Raw genomic sequence first — 12,098 nt, 5'->3', positions numbered from 1 at the left:
TGCATTTCTCTTTGCTGGGAGGAAAAGGTTCAGCAGATTTCACCACTTCCGAGCTTTTACAAACAAGTCGCCTTGCATGAGGGATCACGGCGCGGACGCCTCAAGCCTCTAGCTAGGGTCGTGGTCACTTGAGAAGCGCTTCCTCGGTTCTGGCAGCACCAGTTTCTGGGACAAGTCCCGTTCTTTCAAATCTCCAGACCAACTCCCCCCAGCGGCCCACCTCCCGCTCCTGCCCCGAGCTCTTCCCCCGGCTTCCACGTTCAGGCCTCCATTCAGCAAATACTGAATTGGCAAAAAAAAAAGAAAAGAAAAGTCTGCTTACTTTGCTCCATAAAATAAAACACGCAGTTTTCATTTGCACCAATAAGTTTATTGATGTGTGTATGTCAACTATCTTCTCTGTATTGGCTTCTAGAGGGTAGAGGCCAGGAGTGTCCACCTGCGCGAGGCCCCGCCCACTCGCACACAGCCCCGCCCACCAGTACGAGCCTTGCCCAGGCCGTGGCATCACTCCCAGAAGTCACCGCGCTTCGCCGGCTAGCGCGCTAACGGTCGCCAACGGCCAACCACAGGCTGCTAACGGTCACAGGGGACACGCAGGCCTCATTGGCCAATATCGACAGGACTTGGCACAGGCACGGGCACTGTGATCCGCATTGGCCAAACCCCACTGGGCGCAGTTGCAGGCACAGAAGGGACAACCCCATTGGCCAAGGTCGAAGGGCTGCTGGCGCAGGCGTCAGCACGGCAACCCCATTGGCCGAGCTCCACAAAGCAAGGCGCAGGCGCGGGCACGATCACCCTATTGGCTGCGGAAGCAACGTGGCCACGTGCCGGAGCCTCTGGCTGCGAGACGCGTCGTGGAGCAGGCGGTGGCTGGGCCATGCTGCGCCTCGCGGCCAAGCTAGTGGCCTTCTTCTGGAGGAAGGCGGATGGGCCGGAGGAGGAGGTCCGGTCGCCGGGGCTCGAGCCCCGGGAAGGTGCGCGGGGGCAGTGCCGCTTGCAGTGGGGTTGGGCCAGGCCCAGGTGGGGGGCGGGCCGCGGCCCAGGAGCGCTCTCCGCTGCATCCCTGTCCCGGTGAGAGCTGCAGCCAGGCCCTGTTCTCTAACCTCCCCAAGAGGAGCACACCTGGGCCCGTCATCGGCTCTTTCTCCATCCGGCCCTCCGTGCAGTGCGGGCTTGAAGACGCAGCCCGAGCTAGGGTTCCACTCCAGGGGGGCGGCGGGGCCGCACGTCACCTGCGCGCCCCACTCAGGGGTCGCCTGTGACGGGAAGCAGCGGAGCGGGCGCAGTGAGGAGTCAGGACGCCGGCTGCAGCCGCGTGCTCGGCCCTGGGTGGAGAGGGTGACTGGGTCGCCCGGGCATGCCCTGCTCCCAGGCCGGCTTGCTCCCCGAGCCCGGAATCGCCTGCGTTGCCTCCTGAAGTGATACAGAACGTCCCGCCGCCGCCACGGCCGCCTTGATGACGGCGAGAGAAAACAGTAGTAACAGCTCCCCGGATGCGACAGCGCCATGGACAGCTGCGCTGCACCCAGACCTGCACCAGCCCGTCCGGTTTCTGCGCTGCTCCCGGTCCTGTCCCTTGGACAGCTCCTTGGGTCCCTTCCACAGGTGGAGCCGGCACAGCGTGGCCAGGGACCCGGCCCGGGTGTGCGCCTTGCGGCGGGGAGAGCTGGAGTGGGAGCGGCGGGCAGCCTGCCTCGTACGCCTGACGTTCGGAACCCTCCCCAGCAGGGTCCTCCCGCCCCCTGGGCGCCCCATACTCAGGGCGGGCTCACTCGTGTGGTCAGTGTGACCTTTCTGTTGACCCGCCTAGGTGACACCAAGGTGAAAACCGTGCGCGGCGTGGTGACGAGGTACTGCAGCGACTACGGCATGATCGACGACCTGATATACTTCTCCAACGAGGCTGTGGCCGGCAAGGCGCTGCTGAACGTGGGGCAGGAAGTCATTGCCGTTGTGGAGGAAAACCGAGTGTCCGATGGCCTGAAAGCAGTCAGGGTGAGGACGGGGCGGCTTGGGAGGTTGCTTCACCGCGGGGTCTCCGCACTGCTGCTGGGGGGGAGGGGGTGGGGCTCTGGGACCGCCTGGTGCGGGAGGGAGGGGCCTGCATTCCTTCTCACGGCGGTCTCCGTTTTAAAAAAATCGGTGGTGGTCAGTTTGAATCGTGGAAATTTATAATTCACAAGTTTGCCTCTCATTTCATACCATGGAGAACACTTACCATTTATATAGCCTTCTAGTCTTTAAAAGGTATTATTAAAAATAATAATTGTTGCATCCTTTGTTAATACAATTAGCAAAGACCATTAGTGAGCTCTATTACTCAACTCTTTTCACTTAAAAAATAGTATTTTGAGGCTGAAGCCCCGGCTGGTGTGGCTCAGTGGATTGAGCCCTGGACTGTGAACCAAAAAACGGTATTTTTGTGCTCCAAACTGTTGGCAACAGAATGATGAGTCTAAGGGCAGGCACATTTAACTTTTCGATGGTGACCACCTGCTTCCCCTCCCACGGCGGTGTGCCACACTGAACTCCCGGGGGCAGGGCGAGGGGCTGCCGTGCCTCCCGTGGGCGAGGACATGCGTGTCCACGAGCTGGGCCCGTGCCGGTCCCACCAGTGAGCGGTGACCTCGCCATTTCAGTGTGCACTTCAGTTTTACAACACATCAGTGTTTCACTTTTTTGCAGGAATTATTTTCACGTCCTTTGTCCATATTTTTTCTTGGGTCCAACTTTTTAAATTAAAATTCTGTATTAGGGAATTTATAGCTTTTTAAGGAAAAATGTTATATGAAAGTATTGCAAATATTTCCCCCAAGATAGCCTTTTGGCTTTTGTTTTATAAAGTGTGTTTTTATAGTTAAATGTATCTGTTCTCTCATTGTAGTTTCTGGGCTCTGTACGAAACCTGAGAGGGGCTTACTCTGCTTCTAACCACGAATAAACACTCAGGTTTTCCTCGGACGACTGTTTATTGGCGTCTACGTATTTAACCCGCCTGGGGCTTACTGGGCGTGCAGACGAGAGAGGGAACCAGTGCCTACCAGTCGTCCCGCAGGGCAGTGCACGTTCCTCACCGATGGGAAAGGCCCCTTTATCGTGTGTCAGAAGTCCATATATGGCCAGGGACCCCGCCTGGGCCCTGTCCGCGCTGATGCCTGCAGGCGCCCCAGCTGGGTGGTGCCTGCGGGTGGCAGGCAGGCAGGTCTCCCTCCCCGCTGAGTGCGGGGAGCTCTCCCGGTTCTTCCCTCCTTCCAACCAACGTCAGAGCCGTCTGCTGTCCGGCGCCTCCGCTCGGCTGGACAGCGCTGAGTCAGTGGCTCGTTCGGGCTCCGCAGCAGGCGGAGCCTCTGGCGTCTTTCTCAGGGAGCCGCCGCCTCCCTTTGCGCTCTTCTCACGGGTCAGCGCCTCTCCCCACCCAGGTTCCGAGAGTTCCTCGCCGAGTTTATTTCCAAGGATTTTAATGTTTGTGTTTCATTATCGGTATGATTTTACTTCATGTTTTCAAGTTAATTTCTTCTTCCTGTATAAGGGAGCTATTGTTACATGATTTGGCAGCTGGCAAACTCACTGAGCTCAGCTACAGGTTAAAAACGGTTGAGATGTACTTTGTTACTATTTTGGTTAGTAAATGCTATCTTAATGCTTAATATCATCTTTCTCAAAATTTAAAGATAATACGCACATTCTAGAATCATGTTCAGTACAATAGCTTCCAGCTGTGTGGCTGTTTAAATTTAAATTTATTAAAAGTAAGTACAGCCCAGCCTGGTGTAGCTCAGTGGAATGAGCATGGGCTGCAAACCAGAGGGTCGCCAGTTCAATTCCCAGTCAGGGCACACGCCTGGGTTGCAGGCTGGGTCCCCAGTGGGGGCCACGTGAGAGGCAACCACCCACTGATGTTTCTCTCCCTCTCTTTCTCCTTCCTTTCCCCTCTCTCTAAAAATAAGTAAATACATTCTTTATAAAAAAGTAAGTACAAATTTAAAGTTAATTCTTCAGTTGCACTAAGTACATTTCAAGAGCTGAATGCAGCCGGTGGCTGCCAAACCGGGCAGCACAAACCTGGAATGTTTCTGTCACCGCAGCTCTGCTGGGTCGCTCTGCCAGAGCACTGCGGAACAGAGGCCGGCTCCTCCTCGCCCCTGTCCCACCCGGGCTCCCACCCCTTGGTGTCGCACTGTGCGCGCTGAGCCTTAGTCCTGGGTGCTGGGTGCCAGGTCCCGGGGCCTACCTGCGCTCGTCTGCCGGCGCTGGCTGCAGTGCGCGCCCCCCGCACCGGGGCGGGTGTGCAGCGGCCCGAGTACCTGGCCCTCGGGGCCGCCTCGCCTGTGTTTTGTTGAGGGGCTTCACCGTGCTGAAGTGCACCGACGGAAGCGGCCGTTCTCAGCGTTTTCGGGCGCGCCTCAGCGGCACCGAGTGCCGTCCCCACCCCCCACCGTCCGTGCTCGGGGCTCGGTCGTCTCTCCCGGTTGCAGCTCCTCCACACAATTCACTGCTGCTCCTGCCTCGGGGTCTGGCTGCTTCAGGTCCTGCGTATCAGTGGAACCGTACGACCTGGGTCCTCTTGTGGCTGGCCTACGGGACGTGGCGTGGTGCTTTCAAGGCTCGTCATCCGTGTGACGCGTCAGAACTTCGTTCCTCCGTGCAGCCGAGGAAGGCCCCGCTGTGTGGGCGGGCCGCGGCGTTTCTCCGCCCAGCCGGGGTGGGCACTGGGCTGCTCCTGCCCCTCTGCTGTTGTGGACAAGTGTCTGTCTGCGTCCCCGTTTGCTTTTGCGGCTCTACTTGGAACGGGACACAGGGCCACGTGCCAGGCAGTCCCCTGTGTTGAACCTCGGAGGACCTGGCAGGTTCTCCCCCGGTGGCTGCCCGGTCTTGCGTGCCCGCCGGCCGCGCACGGAGGTCCCAGGGTCTGATCTCAGCCGGCCTGAGCCGTCTCCACGTGTCGGCAGGAGCCGTCCTAGTGGACATGGAGCAGTGTCTTTTTGGTTCTCACGTACGGGTTTCTGACAGTGACATTGAGCCATCTTTTCACAAGCTTGTGGGTTATTTAATATTTTTTGGAGAAACGTCTCTTCAAGTCCTTGGTCGTTGTTTAGCTGGGTTGTTTTCTTACCGAGTTACGGAGGTTCTTCGTGTATTCTGGATGTCGACCCCTTGTCAGACGTGTGGTTTGCAGACGTTTCCTGCCGTGCTGTGGACTGCCTTCCCCTTGCTCCTGACAGTGTCCTTGGACACACGGAAGTTTGCAGTTCTAACGAATTCCTCTTTGTCTTTAATTACCTGTGCTTTTGATGTTACACACAAAAAATTATCCACTAATCCAAGACCATGGCGACTTCCACCCATGCTTTTTCCCTGAGAGTCTCACAGTTTCAGCTCTGGAGTGTGACTCGGACCCGTGTGGAGTTCCTCCTGGGGCGTGGTGTTGGGGCGGGTTCGCCTTCGCCGTTCTGCACGTCGGTTCCAGTGTGCCCGGCGTCCTCCTTTGGACGGCTTCACGGTGGGGAGGACCCTTCCGCGTGGCGTGGTCTGGGCACCCTTGCTGACATCAGTGGGCCGTGCGTGTCGGCTTGTCTGACTCTGGACTCTGTCCCCGTCTGTCCCCGGGTCACACGGCGCCACCGTGTTTGATGACTGCGCTTCTAGCGAGTTCTGAAATCCAGTGGGGAACCTCCAGCTTTGTCCTGCTTTTCAAGCCTGTTCTGGCTGCTCAGGGCCACTAAGGGTCCCTCTGAGTTCTAGGGCGTGTCTTCTGTTTCTGCAGAAGGGCCCGGGGACTCTGCAGGGGTGCCCTGAGTTTGCAGGCTGCTCAGCACTGTGTTGCCGTCTTCACCTCGAGGCTCCGGTCCGCGGACGCGCTGTCTTCCGCTCCCCCGGCTCTCACCCGGGTCTCACCCGGGTCTCTGTTCTCAGGGTGCACGTCTCCCCGCCACCCCCCCCCCAGTTAAAGTTACTCCTGAGTATCTTTGTCTTTTTGATGTCAGTGCATGCACCAAATTGCTTTTTTTTTTTTATTTCTTTTTTTGGATTATCCATTGCAAGCGTACAGAAATCCAGCAGACTTTTGTGTGTTGAATCTGCATCCTGCAGTTTTGCTAAACTCATTTATCAGCTACAACAGTTTTTAATGGAATATTTAATGGTTTCTACATATAAAATCCAACCATCTGCAAACAGATTATTTTATTTCTTCCTTTCCATCAGGTTAGATTCCTTTCTTTTTTTTTCTTTTCTTTTTCTTTCTTTCCCTCCCGCCCTCCCTCCCTTCCTTCCTTCCTCCCTCCTTCTTTCCTTTCTCTTTCTTTCTCCCTTCCCCTTTCCCTCATCGCTCTGGCTGGAACTTCAGTAGTGTTTTGAACAGGAGTGGCGAGAAGAGGCACCTTGCCTTTTTACTGATCTTGAGGAAAAGCTTCCGGTCTATCGCCACTGGCTGGTTGGGTTGTGGCAGGAGTGGCCCGCGTGGCCTTGTCGTGGTGAGGACGCCCCCTTCTGACCGAGTTCGTGGAGGGCTCCGTCGTGAAAGTACGCTTTCACGAGTGTTGTCAGAGGCCTTTTCTGCGTGACCCCGGACGGCGGTGTGTTTTCCCTGGTGCTGCCGGTGGGCGCACCACGTGGATGGATTTCCGTGCGCGGGACCATCTCTACCTTCTGGGCAAAGCCCCCCTTGGTTGTGCTGCATGATCCTTTTAATATTTTCCTGCACTCGGTTTGCTGGTATTTTGTGGAGGGTTTCTGCGTCTCCCTCTGTAAGGGGGACCAGTCTTCAGTTTGTAGGGGGCTAGCCATCCCTGTGGCTCCCTCGTCTCGGTCTGAGTGGAGGCTTGTTTGCGTCTCAGGTGGAAGCTGTCTCCAATAAGTGGGAAGAGGACAGCAAAGCCCGGGGAGGGGGGCTGTCAGACTCCAGCCCCCGCGTGCTGATCGGCTGCGTGACCTCGCTGACCAAGGGCGCGGGCTACATCAACCAGACCACGCACTTCTCTCTGCAGAGTGTTTGCGAAGGTAGGCCGGTGGGTTTGCACGTCACAGTGGAAAGTGGGTTCTGCGGCCCTGGCCAAGTGGCTCAGTTGTTTGGAGCCTCGTCCTGTAACCATAGGGTTGCAGGTTCAATTCCCACTCGGGGCACGTGCCAGGGTTGCAGGTTTGATCCTCAGCCCAGGTGCGTGCGGGAGGCAGCCAGTGGATGTTTCTCTCCCTCCCTCCCTCTCTCTCTAAAAGCAAGGAGAAAATGTACTTGGGTGAGGATGACAAAATTAATGAAAGTGGGTTTTGTGGGTTTGTTGTTTGTATGGTTTAGACTCCCAGTGCTCACATGCGCCCCCGAGAGGCCGGGACCGGAGCAGCGTCTCAGGGTCGGGGGGAGGGGGGTGCTGCATGCGGGGCTCTCCTGTCGGGCAGATGCTCTGTCGCCCGTGCTCGTGCGTGGGGTGCAGTCCCTCGTTACCGGGTGACGCTTCTCTCGCGTCATCGCTGCCACCACGGGTCTGTACAGAGGTGCTGTCGTTTTTACAGTCCCACACCTGTTCTCAGGTGCGGCTTGGGGGTAACCTGGTAACTTCCCAAAAAAGACATCCGTGTTTAGTTGCATTTGTCTTAGCTGACCCAAGATTCTGCTTCCACGCCTGAAGAAGAAGCCTGTTGGCACCCTTCATCGAGCTCACCCCACAGCCGTCTCCGGGGGCCCGCTGTGCGTGCTGGGGGCCGCATGGCGCGGCTGTGGGGGCCCACGGGTGGCGAGAGCCGGCTCCTCCTCCGAGGGACACCCAGACCAGCCCCGTTCGGAACCGAGTGGAGGTTGACAGAGCTCCTTGGGAGGCGCTTTCCCAGCCGGCTTCCGGCCACGCGCCCTGCAGGCTGCCTGCTGGCGGAGCGGGAGCTCTCCCCATGGGGCTGCCGGGGCAGGAGGACATCGCTCAGCCCGCCCGGCAGCCGGCTCTGCTGCTGTTCACGGACACGAAAGCTGGGGCCCACCGTGATGGCTGACCTGGGGAGTCCCGAAAGTGGAACTGGCGGTGGCCGGCCAGGGTTCTGGGATCGCTGTCCCGTGGGACTCCCCAGGCCTGCGGTGGCTCGGCTCCAGAGGAGTCTCGAGGCCCAGTGACTGTGCCAACAGCAGCCACGCCCAGGCGGGGGCGTGGCTCACACCGTGGCACCGCTGGCAGGTGCCGAGGAGAAAGGTCCCCCGAGGACGGCCGCGGGAGCGCAGGCGGCGGCCCCCGCACACGCGGTCCTGTCGCGGGAAACATGCCCCCGCCCGGGGACAGCGGCACGGCTGCCGACACTGTGGCCGCAGAGCCTGGCGACCGCCTGGAACGTTCTCCGACCAGAAAACCGTGAGCAGGGTCATAATGGGCTCTGCAGCCGGTAGTGGGCGGTAGAGCTGGCGGCACGGCCTCACCTCCGGGCGGCGGCAGCGCGAGCGCAGCACGGACGGCACCTGCCAGGCTCAGGCTCGTTGGGGCAGGCAGGGCCCCCTGCTGGCCGGAGCCCCACAGTGCGGAAAGGGAGAGTGGGGCAGGCTTTTCGCTGCCTTCGGGGGAGTGAGGGCGCAGTTTCCTCCTGGTGTCTGGCTCCAGGGGGAGCTGCTCGGAGCCCTGGCTCCCGCCGGGGGCTTTGCAGACTGAGGCCCTTCAGAGAGGAGCCAGGTGGCATGCGGATCCGTCCTCCAGGAGCCTTTGGGTGACCTCAGTGAGGCCCAGCTCAGGCGGGTGGCAAGGGTGAGCACATGGGGTGTCGCCCGGGAGCCTGTCAACCTTGAACAGTGCGAAGGTCTCGGACGCTGAGGCCGGTGTTTGGGATCTTGACCCACAAACGATGCCTGTGGGAGTTCCTAGCAGCAGCAGCAGCAGCAGCAGCAGCAGCAGCAGCAGCAGGGGGCTCAGTGGTTACACGTGAGTCTCCAGTGGACCCCCCACCATCGTGGCCAAGGCGGCCTCCGTGGAATCGGGGGCCCAGCCTGCAGCCGCGTCCTTGTGCCCAGCGCGGGTCGTTGGAGGCTGCTCGCGCTCTGCCGTGCGGCTGCGCCGTGAATCACGGCACGTGTGGCAGCCTCCCTGGCCTCTGGGTGCCAGCAGCCCCCACCCCACCCTCTGACTGTGACAGCGGAGGGCGCCCGCGGATGCTGACACCTGGCCCTGGGGAGCAGCGTGGCCCTGGACGGGCAGGAACCACTGGCCCAGGTCAGAGCCCGAGGCCTGCCTGGAGGAGGCCTCGCTCCTCACCCTCCGTGCCCAGAGTGCGCGCTGGGTGGCCCTGTGGTGCCCGCCTGTCCTGAGCTCCCAGCCTGGCACACAAGTCTGATTACTTCTTTATTTGCTTTTTCTTTTCCTTTTTTTTGAATTGTAATATATTCATTATGCTGTTACGGTTGTCCCAATTCTTCCCTCTTTGCCTCCCCACCTAGCACCCCCACTCTCTCAGGCAGTGCCCCCGCCACTGACCACATCCACGGCGACGTGTACAAGGTCTGGGGCCGCTCTGTTTCCGATGCTGTGCCTTACGTCCCCGCGGCTGTTCTGAAACCACACGTTTGCACTCCTTCACCCCTCACTTCCCCACCCGTTCCTTGTGGCTGGCACCGAAACGCTCTCCGTGTCCGTGATTCTGTCTGTCCTTCTTCTTCGCTTAGTTCGCTTTTTAGACTCAGTTGTTGTTAGATGTGTGTTTATTGCTGCTTTATTGTTCGTAGCTCCGATCTTCTTTTTCTTAAACAAGTCCCTTCAACATTTCATGTGATAATGGCTTGGTGATGGTGAACTCCTTCAGTTTTTTCTCGTCTGGGAAGCACTCTATCTGCCCTTCCATTCTGCACGACAGCTGTGCTGGGTAGAGCAACCTGGGCTGTGGGTCCCTGCTTTTCATGACCTTGAACACTTCTTGCCAGTCCCTTCTAGCCTGCAGGTTTCTTTTGAGAAATGAGCTGATAGTCTTATGGGAACTCCTCTGTAGGTAACTACCTGCTTTTCTCTGGCTGCTTTTGAGATCCTCTTTTCATCTTTAATTGTGGGTGATTTAGTTACATGTCTTGGAGGGGGCCTCAGTATCCACCTTGTTTGGCACTCTCTGTGTTCCCTGGACTTGATGTCTGTTTCCTTCACCAAATGAGGGGAGTTTTCTTCCATTATTTTTTCAAATAGATTTACACTCTCTTGCTCTTTCCCTTCTCCTTCTGGCACCCCTACGATGCGAATGTTGGAACACTTGAAGTTGTCCCAGAGGCTGCTTACACTATCCTCGTCTTTTTTTGTTTTTGTTTTTTTCTTCCTTTTGTTCTACTTGGTTGTTTTTTGCTTCCTTATGTTCCACATTGTTGATTTGAATCTTGGCTTCATCCACTGTGCTGTTGTTTCCCCGTAAACTGTTCTTTATTTCAATTGGTGTGTCCTTCATTTCTGGGTCTTTCTTATGCTGTTGAGGTCTTCACTAAGTTCCTTGAGTGTCCTTATAACCAGTGTTTTGAGCTCTGCATCTGATAGATTGCTTATCTCCATTTTGTTTCTCTTTCTGGAGTTTTGACCTGTTCTGTCATTTGTGCCGTGTTTCTTTGTCTCCTCATTTTGGTGGCCTCCCTGTGTGTTTGTTTCTATTAAATAGGTGGAGCTGCTGTGACTCCGTGTCTTGGTAGTGCGGCCCAATGCAGTCGGTGTCCTGTGGGATCCAGCGGCACAGCCCCCCTGTCCCCCAACCTGGGCACTCGAGGTGCACCCTTTGTGTGGGCTGAGTGCACCCTCCTCTTGTGGTTGAGCCTTGGTTGCTTTGGCAGGTCAACGGGAGGGACTTACCCATGCCAGTCAGCTAGTAGGACTGGCTGTGACCACTGACCACCACCCTCCACCCTTCGTGGAGGATCAGCTGTGCGGGGGCAGGGTGGTGGTGCCTGACGTGGTCTGTAGCTGACCACTGGGTGCAAAGGCCTTGGGGGTTCCTGGGCGGTGCAGGCCAAGGTCAGCCCCCACCTGTGTTCTGCCAGGGGCCACCCTGCCTGAGCTGTAAAGCAATCTGAGATGGCTGCTGCTTGTGCCGGGCTGGGAGATTCCCAGGTGAGGCCGAGCTGTGGACCTAGGCCGGATGCTGCCAGTGCTGGGCCCGGGGCTCACCAAGGCCGGCTGCTGCTTGTCTGAGAGGATTCAGGAAGCTGTGAAGCCTGAGCCAAGACCAGCCATTCACATGGGAAAGCGTCCATTAACAGCTTGGGTGGGCCTGTTAGTTGGGTAGGACAGAGTCTCTGGGGATCTCAAGGTGGGGCAAACAGTGTCAGCCAGGTTGGGGGAGTCTCAGATGTGGCGCCTGCCTGCCAGCTCTGTGGGGGGAGGGCTCAGGAGAGGGACAGCAGCCTCTGCCGACTTCTCTGTCTGGGAGACAGCTGTCCCCCACCCCCAGCCATGATGTCAGCCCCTTCACGTCCTCCCTGGGTGCCCCGGGTGCCCTTGGAGCTGCTGCCCCGGTGCTGGGGCTCGGAGGAGGGAGCCTGAGGGCTGGGTCTGGGGTGCGTGCTCTCAGAGGACCTGCTCCGGGCTCCCCAGGCTTCCCCCGACTCAGTCCCCCCCGGTCACTGCGGCCAGAGGTTGTGGGGGCCGATCTCCCTGGCTCTGGAACCCTGGGCTGGGGGCCTGGTGTGGGGCGGGGGCTCCTCGCTCCCAGGATGTCCCTCCCGAACGTCCATCCCACCGCACACGGCTGTGGGACCAGCTTGTTCTGCGTCTGCGCCCCTCCTACCAGTCTGCGTGGGTGTGGTTCCTTTGATTCTGTGGTTGTCAGGCTTCCACTCAGCTTGGTTTCTGGCAGTCCTGAGTGATGGTCGTTCTGCATGTTAGTTGTAATTTTAATGTGGTTGTGCAAGAGCGGGATCGGGGTTTACCTGTGCCGCCATCTTGACCGAGAATCACTCCTCCTCATTTTCAAACTAAACTGGTTTATGCCCCTGCTTGTGAGAGGAAGAGGGAGTTCCACGGACCCTTCGTGAGGCCCTTCACCCTTCGCTCTTCTGCAGAGCCCGAGAGCCCAGAGCCACAGGTAGTCCAGGGCTCCTTCCCTGGGGTGTGGGCAGTCGCTCGACTCCAGGCCTGCCCCGTGTGGGCCACTTGGCCTTGACCTCT

General features: G+C 58.2%; 1 protein-coding gene across 1 annotated transcript in view; it reads left to right on the top strand.

The window, feature by feature from the left end:
* The first annotated feature begins 883 nt into the window (after positions 1-883).
* Positions 884-12,098, top strand: part of MOV10L1 (Mov10 like RISC complex RNA helicase 1) — a 37,504-nt gene continuing 26,289 nt past the window's right edge. Inside the window, exons 1-3 of the mRNA XM_045834752.1 lie at positions 884-980; positions 1,817-2,001; positions 6,843-7,005. Coding sequence (XP_045690708.1) covers positions 884-980; positions 1,817-2,001; positions 6,843-7,005 — 445 coding nt within the window. The remainder of the gene's footprint in view (positions 981-1,816; positions 2,002-6,842; positions 7,006-12,098) is intronic.

Source organism: Phyllostomus hastatus, unplaced genomic scaffold, assembly GCF_019186645.2.
Source record: "Phyllostomus hastatus isolate PE091 unplaced genomic scaffold, TTU_PhHast_1.1 phas_contig_198, whole genome shotgun sequence".
In the NCBI taxonomy this organism is placed as follows: domain Eukaryota; kingdom Metazoa; phylum Chordata; class Mammalia; order Chiroptera; family Phyllostomidae; genus Phyllostomus; species Phyllostomus hastatus.
The sequence above is the reverse complement of the archived record's forward strand: the minus strand, read 5'-3'. Positions and strand labels throughout refer to the sequence as shown.